Source organism: Astyanax mexicanus, chromosome 1 (assembly GCF_023375975.1).
Source record: "Astyanax mexicanus isolate ESR-SI-001 chromosome 1, AstMex3_surface, whole genome shotgun sequence".
Classification (NCBI taxonomy): Eukaryota; Metazoa; Chordata; class Actinopteri; order Characiformes; family Acestrorhamphidae; genus Astyanax; species Astyanax mexicanus.
In genome coordinates, this window is record NC_064408.1 from 123725445 (window position 1) to 123737500 (window position 12056).

Consider the following 12056-nt stretch of genomic DNA (forward strand, 5'->3'; position numbering starts at 1 on the left):
TATGGTTATGATTACAAAATTTTAAAAGTGAAATTAAAATTAAATGTAAAAGAAATCAGGGAGATCTCCATCAAATATTTGGTTTAGAACTAACCTTGAATATGTGGTCCAGTTTTTCCCTGTAATTGTTTATTTTCTTCTTACTGTGAATAACAAAAAAAATCCACACTGTAATCCACCATAATAAATTATCTGATCGAAAAATGTTTTGTTTCAATAAAATATGCTGCAATTACTAATAAAATCCACCAGGCAGTCAGACTCCTCATCACACAGAGACAGAGCTGAACCTCACCCCACCGCACCCACCACACACACTTACACAAAACTGAACTGAACACCCCCACCACCCTTTAAACACACAAAGACTGAACTTCACCCACACCCACTCAGCACACAGAGACTGAATGTCTTTATTACTATCAGCAATATTTGCTGCTACTCTCAAACACTATAAACTCTCTACCTCAGTAACTGCTGTGATTATATATGTTCTATATGTTACAGTATGTTACACATCTCTGCACCTTATCCTCACTATACACTTTACTATACACTTTATTATACCGTATCTTCTTTCATTCACAATCAACTACTCAGCACATTAAAATATTCTCATTTATACTGACATATAAAATAAAGCAAAACTGATCTAGTCTGCAAAACATAATGTACAATAATTGTTGTCCCCTTCCCAAGTGAACAATCTGAACAAAGTCAATCTAATACTTATCCTTTTATTTACATTACAATAACCATTATTAAGAACTCTGGTTTACAACCATGTGCACTGTTTGATATTTGAACTGATGAGTTCAATGTTTGTTTGTTTCAAGGAATTTAATAAAAAATATAATATATTGTTTCCATAAACATATTTAGTAAGTAATTATTATCTTTTAAGAAGCACAGGCTAGTCAAATATAATACTTACAATATAATAATTCTATATACAGATTTTTTAATAATGCAAAATATAGTTTATTTTTATATTACTAAAAATTACAGAAATTATCGAGATATCTTTTTTTATAAGTATCGCACAACCCGAATATATAGATATATGTGTAATTCTCCAACCAGTAGCTGATATTGTCTTTAAATTGTTCTGGTCAGTCAGTCTAATCTAAATCTTACCTCCCCATCACACTCAGCTGTGTACACTGATCATTAAATACAGAGAAACTCACAATCTCACACTGACCTCCTCTGTGTGTGTGTGTGTGTGTGTATTGTATGTATTGAAAATATGTAAATTACAGTACAAATCTGTAAAAAGGCCTTGATGTTTCACTCACTGTGGGTCAGATGTCATATCTTCTCTGCTAAAATCAGGACGATCCCCAATGGACCAGTCACTCTTCATAGATACACAGCTGGGCTCTGGAGAAGCTCCTCTCTGGGTTTCAGTTCTGTTAACATTAAACACAGTGAAACTCCAGCATTTACACAGTGAAACTCCAACACACAGCACATCTTTAATAAAGATCAGGAACTGAAGAGCTTCACTCTCAGAACAGAACAGTAGTTTAGTGCAGTGATGTACCGAGACCCAGAGCTTCCTCCTCCACTGCTGAAGTTTAGAGGATGAGGCATGGACCGGTCACTCTTCATAGACACTCCACTGGGGGCTGGAGATGCTGCTCTCTTCTCCCTGAAAACAGATCTTCATGATGATCCATGATGAGAGTAAAGTATGGATTAATGACTTCCTTTACTAAAACTCATTTACAGGTTCCAGACTAACTTCTTCATAACTAACTTCTTCATAAAAGCTTTAAAATGCTCACCCAATAAATATACATAATTTAATTTCTTTAACAATACTGTTGCATATATTTGTGTGTTTGTTAAAATGTCACAGTGTCATAACATGATTATGTCATCTTTACTGTATGTATTTTATATATCTGTTACAAGTTAATAACCTGTATTTGTAAGAGCTCCTCAATTACACTGTATTATAAACTACAAGATATATTTTTTCTCGGATTGAATTATACGGAACTCTAACAGAGATATAGATCAAAACAGAATGGAACAGGTGTTTCTGTGAGAAGCTCCATTCCAAAGCTTTAATAACATACACAATCATTCCATCTGATCTAAACAAATGCAGCACATCAGGAGTTCCTTCACATATCATATAAACCATTTTCATAAACATAATTATATTTATTAATATTCAGTATAATAAATTAAAGGCAGATATTTACTTTAAGTACAGATTAGAAACACAATCTACTATAAGAATAACATGCTGGTTTGTTAAGCATTTTTCTTCCAGTTAAATAGAGCACATGGTTCTGACTCTGGGTCATCTGTTCTCAATAAAATATGCAGATCACAGGTCCAGGATTAGAGCTGCAATCATTAAAATACAAAACAACTTTATAAATTAAACCCATCACTTAATTTACTCACTTTATGACAGGAGGTCCTCCTCCACTGCTGGAGTTTTGAAGGTCCATAATTTACTCTTCTTCATTCACACACAGCTGAACACTGCCGACACCGACCCCTGAGAACAGATCAGCCGTTAGAATAAAACCTTTATTCTTAGAATAAGAACATTATTGTCTGCATTAAAAGGTACCTGATGAACAAACAAAACAAATGAAACAGAGAATGTTACATAACAGTGTGATTTAACCTGATTACAAATTACAAGTATTATAATTTAATAATTACTACTAATATTACTACATTAAACAACATTATAAATATACACATCGTTCTATAATTATTAATAAAATTACTATTATGTTACTGAATTAATATAGAAACATAATTTAAGGATAATATAAAACCGCAGGATTGAAAACACTAAAACTCGAGGTGACCTTCAGCTCCGTTGCTCCCCTGCTGGTTGAACAGCGCTACTACATATAAACACGCCTTTATAGCAGTTCCGTGTTTTTATCTACCCAACCTATCAAAGCCCACATTAAGCAGTAATGCGCTTTAAACAGCATAAACTACGTTGTAATTGTGATCAATAAATATGAATCTATATCTGCGCATTTCTCTTCAGTTTACAGCATTATTGAACTGGTTCAGATCACCATGCTGAGCCTGGTTCTTCCAGTGTAATCGGACACTGAGCTGAGCTTAAAGAACCGGTTCTGGATCTGAGGAACCTTTGAACCGGTTCTGACTTTAAGCTACACAGTTCTGTTCTACATTCTCTTCAGTTCTGAACTTACCGAGTGAATCCAGACTTCTGTCCTGTTTTAATGGTGGAAACTGGACTTACATTTACTTTCTCTTTTACTTGCGTCTCACCTGTCTCTCTATGCCCCGCCCCTCTTTCTCTCAGAGCGAATAGGCGCTGGTGGGGACGGAGCTACTGTTCGTTATTTGCCATAGTCAGCCAATTATATCACACGGCTGAATGGAATGTTTGAATATTCATGAGCAAGAAGGTGTTTTGCCGAGTTCTGCTTACCATAGAAAAGTGCTTTTCCTCAGCACTGCGCATGCTCTGACCCACATTACTTCATGTTTTAATGAGTTTTTCATGATAATTCTGTTTTCCAAGCCTGAGCTCACTGTCCTTATTTGCTTAAGGGTTACATAAAAGTAAATAATGAAAACAATCACCTCTATTAGCTTAACTTCACATCAATACAGTGATTTAGGTCGTCCAGTTATTCTATCTACACTCCTGCCAGGATAATGTTCTAATATGCTGCTTTTTTGTATTATTACCTTTAAACTTAGACTAGGGCAGCACAGTCTAGCAAAGGTAGCACAATTCATCAGAACACCTGCTGCTCTGTAAATATCACTGCAGTGTAAAATCTCTGCTTCAACAGAAAAACAAGAAGAAGATGATGAAAAAGAAGAAGAAAAAGAAGAAGAAAAAGAAGAAGAGCAGTATAACTGATCTTCTCTGAGCTGATCTGAACGAGGTTCGTAAATTTAACTTTGTTGTATTGTATTTATGGAGACCCCTCATCATTTACTGTTCATTAGATAGTCTCAGTGAACAACAGCTGTCATTTACATATAACTACACATTATTTGTATCATTCTGTGTTCTAATTATTATAATTATAAATGCAGTTATTATAGCTAACACTTCCACTATTTAATCAAAAAAAGATTAATACAATATTTTTTTGGAATGTCAGTGTGTATCTGAGGACCTTATTTTGAATAATGATCCTTTATTCACAATAAATAAAATTCTGTTATGTCCAAACCCAGGAGCCACTAAATCGTTTAATTTACCACTTAAATACAAATTCAGACGCATTAAACAGCTTAAACAGCTTGTGTGTAAAATCAACCCTGTTCACTATGTTAAAACAAGCACCAGTCCACCTGACCCTCTATTTGTGCAACAATATATTACTGTGAAAAATCTGATCCAACATACCATGTTATTAATAATGCACTCTGTGTTTTGAATATTGAAGTAAAATAAATGATACGGATATAAACTAGATATAAACTGCTTCTGACAGATATAAATATATGGGACAATGACAAACACTTTCAACAGGATAATTTTCAAATCGTAACAATTAAAGTATCTCTTGTAACTGTTCAAATATTAAGAATGTTGTGCACATGTACATTTATATTACATTTTTAATCAAGTGATCATCCACACAAATTGACTTTGGCCATACAAAAGTAATGTGGTGTCACTGTAATTTAACTTCAAATGAATTGTTTTCTAAATATTTTTCAAGTTCTTAGCAATGAAACATGTTTATAAACAAACAGTTGGCATTCTGTAAAGTAATTTTGTAAATAATTATGTAATATTTTGTATTATATATGTCACATTTTTAACTGTAATTAACAGGCTAATGTTTTAGCCACAGAAAGTACGTAGTTTTTTTATTATAGTTACTGCTATTATTGATTATTCCATTATATATTTCACTATTATTTTTTCCCTTTTGCCATTATCCTCTGAAAGGAGCTGTGTTTAGTTCTTCTTTTGCTGGGAAAGGAGCACTGCCTCCATCTAGTGTTAGTGAGATGTACTGCATTTTATATAAATAATCCCTGGTATGATTGTGCTCTTCTAATAATGAGCTAAAACATTGTGTGCTACCAAAACAGATTATTCTATAAAACATCTGCAGGACGTATTTGCTGTAGTTAGAACCGAGACATTTACCAAGACCGGCTGATGGGCAACATTTGGGTTGATTAGTTGTTAAATTAAACTTAAATAAACTTAAATAAACAGTGCATGTAAATATCAATCACTGTGTTTCCACAAATAAACCACACTAACCTTTAAAAATATCCAAAGATTAGATGACGTGCTGTAGGTGAGGAGTTTCTTTTTGATATTAAATGCAGGTATCTGGGAAAATAAAACTATTATTTGTCTATTAAATAACTCATAAACACTTTAAATTAATTACATCCATTATAGAGCACAATATGATATTCAGAATTACAAATATCTTCATCCACTTGAACCATATCATATAAAAGGTGGCATGTAATGGCTTGAGAGACAAAACAGTATAGCTAAGTATTATAAAAATATCTGTCTTTTATGTCTGACTGAGAAACTGGAGAGAAAAGAATACATGAATTAAAAGAAATCGTAAAAATATGAGAAATGTTTGAAAAAACGTAAAATTAAGTTAAAAAAATGTGTAAATAAACCTAAATTCTGTTAGCTAGATAACATTAATAAACAATAAAACTAAGATCTTAAGCTGAGGTAAAATTTGAGGATAATTTACTCTTACAGAGGTAACAGATCGTAGTTAGAAGAATTGTCAGAACAGTGGCAGATAATTTCGTCCAAACCGTTAAAAACTGTTTTAGTCACAATAACAGTTAATAAATGCTCTTTCTCCTCAGAAACTTACATTCAGTAGCTAGCTTAGCTAACGCTATGAAACTAGCTAATGTATCCGATTCCTAACTTTTGACCTAAAAATCAGCATTTAATTAGACTGGTTAAATCAAAAGTTGTTTAATCCCATCAATTTACCCATTAATTATTAGTGTTTTCCTCAGTTTATTAAACAGTTTAAGAGAAACGGAGATAATTCACTGCTAACTCTGTTAGCTGCTAACAGGCTAATGTGACAGGAATCTGACAGGAGAGCGTCTCGCGCTGAATCACAGCGCGTATAAAGAGCGCGTGAGGGCAGCGCTAATATAAAATACTGCTTTATAATAATAAACATAATACGACCTCCAGAGGTTTTATAGATCTGTTCTGGTAGCACATTATGTGCCCTGAAGACCACCGCCCAGAAGATGAAGATCAACTGACCGAGAAGACCGGTAAGACCGCGGGGCCGCCCTGCTCCCCAGCTCCCGAGGACGGGGACGAGGGGGCGCCGGCGGTCCAGCTCCCGGACTGGATGGCCCCCGGGGAGCAGGTGTGGGTGGGCCCCCGGAGTTCGCTCAGGGCATCTGGGTAGGAGTGGAGCTGGACCGCACTGTAGGTACGAACATGAAGGTCTAACTCAGAGCTGATCAGTGTGGAACAAGGATATTTAATTTAGTTTAATCAAGTTTTATTCCCAGTTTTAATTGATGCTAACACTTTATAATGCCATAAAAATACTTTTAAATGTCTTAAATAAAATCACTGTATATCAACACACCAACACATTCACCTTAATCGGCTCTTTTTATTAAGAAAAATATTGTGGGAGCTACTGAGGTCAGGAAATATTATTGAGGTCATTTCCATAATATATTGTATGATAATTTGGTAACAAATTTATCCCGACAGCCCTTATTACTACAGTATTAAATACCCTAAATTCTCATGCATTTATGTTAATTAAATTAGCGTATGTGAAATTCCGATGTTTTACAAAGTTTACATAAAATTCGTTTAAACTCTACTGCCCCCTGGTGGTTAAAACTTGAATGCCCTTTAATTTAGAAGTGATTGATGTATATTTATATAATAATATAAACATTTTAACACAAATCAAACAGCTCTAAAATCTTTTTTTCAATCCAGATAATGAATATACATTTATTAAAGAATATACATTTTATCTTAACAAAACATTTATTTATTAGTTAACTTTAAAATCCCATAGTATAGTTTGTTCTTTAAATGTCACAAAAAATATTTATATTGGCTAATACCACTGTATATTAAATAAATATTCAATTATTTGACTATAAAAACTGGTAACTTTTTTCAAAGTGTTTTTTTTTTTTTTTTTACTTTTTGACATAATGGGAATCTGGCAGACAATTACAGTTTTGTTACATATTATTTTCTTTTTTTGTCTTTTTGTTTTTGACAATTATAACCTATGTATAAAAGTAATAGATCAGCATAACAACAGTCATGTTATGATAACATTCTCTCTAAATAAAAGACATGAATTATGTCTTTTTAATAGCTTTTAGCAGGCAATTTTAGGACTAAAAATGTACTGTAAAATAAAGCATTTTCTCTGTTAAAAAATTAGGAATATTTTCTGCAATCTTACAAAAAAACACTTTTGAAACACATTTCAAAATATTCTATTATTTTTTTAATTTAAGGAAAAAAGAAAAAAAATACTGTATTTTTACTTTTACTGTAAAAATGTTTAAAAATCAATTAAGTATTATTAAGATATTATTGATTGAAATTTAAATTTTCAATTATATGGTAGTGCTTAATATTTTTTTTATTTTATTTTTCATGTTTATCTTAATTGAGCTTATTTAATTGGTATTTTAGTTTAGACAGCTTTGCTCATTTTAGATAATTAAATTTAATTTTTAGCTTTAGCTATTTTTAGTAATTAATTTCTAGTTTAGTTTTAGTGTTATTTTTCATTGTTATAGTGTCATTATCATCCATTAAATAACGTTTAAAAATAATGTTAATTTTCTATTTGTTGGGGTCTATTATTATATTATTATAAAGTGTTGATCTTTTGTCTTTTAGAAGTGACTTTTGAAGCACCTTTAGTAAGAATAATGTCATAAAAAATATAATTTAAAGAAAGAGATTTGCATTGTTCATTCTCTGTTTCTCTGCTTATACGTGGATCCATCATCACCACAGCCTGTGCTGATCTAGTGTTACACCTTAGCCCATGTCTGTCTTCTGTTTCTCCCTTATTTTGTCTCTTGTGCTCCTGCCCCTCTGTTTACCTGTCATGTTTCCCAGCCATGTGCTATTGTTGTGTTTTGTACCTGTCTCCACCCTAGCTCCGCCCCAGTTAGTGTTCTCACCTGTGTCCTGTCTGTTACCCCGCCCCCTCGTCTTCCAAGCCCAGGTGTTTCTCACTCTCCTCTTGTATTTAAGCCCCTCTGTTAGAATGTTCAGTGTCGAGTCTTTTGTATCTTTTGTATCCTTGCCGTTCGTTTGAATCCTCGTCTTCCGTGCACTCTGGTTTTGTGTTCCTAGTTCTAGTTTATCCTTGCCTTGTTTTCTTTGTAGTTTTGTGCGTTACCTGTTTTGTTTACTGTTTTATTTTATCTTGTTTGTTTAATAATATATATATTATATTTGCACTTACGTCCATCCCTCCCTCCTTCGTGACATCTAGAGCTGATCTAGAGGCTAACCCCCCAGGACATGGACATCAGAATTCAGCATCCGGTTTAAAACCATGGCGAAGGAAATTGGATTCACTGTGGATTCATTGTGTCCTTTATTCTCTCTCTGTATCTCCATCCTTTTTCTCTCCATGGACAAATCTGTGTATTTTTAACTATAGAACTGTTCAAGCATCCTCCTCCTTGAATGTCAAATGTACAGTTGCAGAAGGTTTTATATCATGTTTCCTATTGATCAGACTTATTTACCACTTCTAACACCACGGAATCTTATTAATCACCGTATTTAGCTGATGAAAGCGGTCATTTAGTGAAATACAGGTTATAGAGAATTTGGTCTATTCACTATACAGTATACAGATACTGTGGCCTTTTCTGAATAGACTACATACTCTATTAACTCTATAGTGAACGTATTGTTGTTTCTATAAACCGTTTCTATACATATCATATAGCGAATGGGGCACAGACTCTATGGAACGGTTTATGTCTTTAGAAATATATATATAATGTGATTCCCCATTATTCATATTACTGAAATACGGTGTGTTTGGCCACTTTGCTGAGATAACTACTGTGCTGACCAGGACCCAGACCCTGTGTATGACCGGCGGGATCATTTTCATCTATCCGAGTCTCTTTCAACTGCGTTAATACTGAAGACTGCATTTCTTTCTCTCTTTTTTATCAGTGTGTGTGACTAATGAGTAATATTTAGCTAGTGTTTGTGATACTCATGCAAATAAATCAATATATTTTCTAAAATGGTTGGAAAAAATAGATGAACCGGGGGATGGGCCACATCAGGGACTGCGAGAGACACACACTTCTGTTCTGCTTCTGTTTCCTGATAAACTGTGGATATGATGGAAGTGTATTTTAATGCGGTAATTATGTGTGGAGGAAAAGAGACCCAAGCCCTTACTTTATAAAGAAACCAAGCTGCTCTCCTTCACCAGGAGCTGTATATAAAAATGTATTTGAACATATATAATGTACAGAACTGTATTTATATCATATCTCTACAAAATGTACAAAAAATGGGTACAAAGATGTCCTAGAATACAGAACGTTTACAACATACATGACTTGCAGTTATTGTGTCAGTGAGTGAATGTGTTTGTGTGAAGTTCTAACTGCACAAAAAAAGCAGACGTTAATTATAAAGTGGACAGTGAGTGGAAGCACAAGGTAATGTAGGTAGGTGTTTCTAATAATGTGGCCAGGTAGCAGAAGCACAAGTTATGTGTTTTTTCTATTAGTTAGTTAGTCTTAAACAAACAAAAAAATAATTAATTTAAATATTAATCGCTGTGTTTCCAAAATTAAACTATTCCAACATTAAAAAATATAAAATATCAAAAATCGCTCTTAATAATAAATGCAGTTATCTGGGAGAAATTATTCAATAACTCAAAGACTTAAAATTTGTGTTCAGAATTACAGATAACTATCCACTTCCCATATGATATATAAAAGCTAGCATATAATAGCTATTATAAAATATCTGCCTCTTATTTCTGACTGAGAGAAACTGGAGAGAAAATAACCATATGAATTAAAAGAAAACATGAACATCTGCGTAATATTTGAAGAAAAGTAATTAAGTTAGAACTGTGTGAATAAAAATTAAATCTGTTAGCTAAATAATGCTAATAAGCAATAAAACTAGGGTCTTAAGCTGGGGTTAAATTTGAGGATAATTTACTCTTCCTGAGGTAAATTAGCTTAAAAACATTTATTGGTTAGAAGAATTGGCTGTTTAAAAAATATTTTAGTCACAGAAAACAGTTCATGAATGCATATCTCCATAGAAACTTTGGTTACATTCAGTAGCTAGCTACCTAACGCTAAGAGGCTAGCTAATTTAGTCGGTTTCTAACTTTTGACTTAAAGATCAGCATTTAAATAGACTTTTTAAATTGTTTAATCTCATTAATTTAGCCATAAATTAAAAGTGTTTTTCTCAGTTTATTGAACAGTTTAAGAGAAACGGAGATAATTCACTGCTAACTCTGTTAGCTGCTAACAGGCTAATGTGACAAGAATCTGACAGGAGAGCGTCTCGCGTCGAATCACAGTGTGTATAGAGAACTCTGCAGTGGTGTGTGTGTTAGGGCTGCAAGTAAATCTCAACAAATTAAAATCTATTTTAAAAGTTACTTTATTTCAGCAATTCACTTGAAAAAAATTTAAACTCATATGTTATATAGGTGTATTACACACAGAGTGATCTATTTTAAGCATTTATTTATTTTATTGTTGATGATTTTAAAAAAAAAATCAGCGTCTCAGAAATATAAAATATTCTATAAGATCAATTGGTACTTTTGGCACTGTGGGCAGTGTGCCAAGTCCTGCTGGAAAATGAAATCTGCACCTCCATAAAAGTTGTCAGCAGAGGGAAGCATGGAGTGCTCTGACTTCAAGATAGTAGAGTCTGGAGGAAGAGTGGAGAGGCACGTAGTCCAAGCTGCTTAAGGTCTAGTGTGAAGGTTCCATCAAGCTCCAATCAGTGATGGTTTGGAGAGGACTTGGATTGTTTTTAAGTTGATGTTCCAAATCACGTGCTCACATTTTACACTGAAAAAATGCGTAAGTGTGTGAGAGGACTTTGGCTAAGGCAGAGGAGGATTAATCTAGAATTGTGTTTCAGGTGCAGTTAAAGTCCAAATGCTTAATAGTTTGCATTTTATTGTTCGGCACTTCGATAAAAAATATTGGCCTCTGATTTTTTGGCTCCTTAAACTAGTTTTTGTCTGAAGACTTGAATACAGAAAAAATGGTTTTAAACTCAAATATACAAAAGAATACATACAAACAATGTACAGTAATAATGTTAATACTCTGAAATATATTACATATTAAAATACACCAATTGTAGAATAATGAGGCAGTTTGAACAAGTCCGTCTTTAGACCAGATTAGAAAGTATTTATACAGCTTGTGTTCCTAACAGCCTCTGAATCACATACAGATTTACTCAATCTCACACAGACGCACTGAGGAGCCGATATAATAAACCCTAATCCCTGCATAGAGGGGCTGAGTGAAGGTGGTGTAGAATGTGTGTAAGTGTGTGAGAGTGTGTGAGGGCGTAGCAGTGGAGACTCTGTAGAAGGACAGAGTGCCGGCGGGACAGTCCACATACACTCCTACTCTCCTACAGCCAGAGGGAGGAGTGGAGAGATCAGTTCTGTTATTATTGTGAAGAACAGAGTAACTGTAATCAGAGCAGAACAGACTCCAGGAGTTTCTATTCTCTCCAAACCAACAGTCTGATCCTCCTTTCCTGCTGATGGTTTTATAACTCAGAGCTACTTCAGCTCCTCTCCACCCGCTCCACTCAGCCTCCCAGTAACAGCGCCCAGTAACTCTCTCTCTACTCAGAACCTGCTGACACCAAGCAAATCTCTCTGGATGATCAGGATACAACTGCAGCTCCTCTCTACACTCCACCCTCCTGTTCTCCTCACTCAGAGAGAGACAAGGGTTTACTGTGTTTGGATCCAGTGTGAAATCACAGCCGTCTGAACACA

General features: G+C 34.1%; 1 protein-coding gene across 3 annotated transcripts in view; it reads right to left on the reverse strand.

The window, feature by feature from the left end:
- The window catches only part of LOC111188569 (NLR family CARD domain-containing protein 3-like), a 223288-nt gene that overhangs the window by 160930 nt on the left and 50302 nt on the right, over window positions 1–12056 (reverse strand). For 2 of the 3 annotated variants that reach the window (XM_049468134.1, XM_049468142.1), the window contains exons 5-6: window positions 1299–1412; window positions 95–143 (exon numbers count right to left, since the gene is read on the reverse strand). In XM_049468134.1, the coding sequence (XP_049324091.1) occupies window positions 95–143; window positions 1299–1412 (163 nt within the window). Of the gene's footprint in view, window positions 1–94; window positions 144–1298; window positions 1413–1546; window positions 1655–12056 lie in introns of all 3 variants that reach the window. The other variant, XR_007427270.1, reaches the window with a different exon arrangement.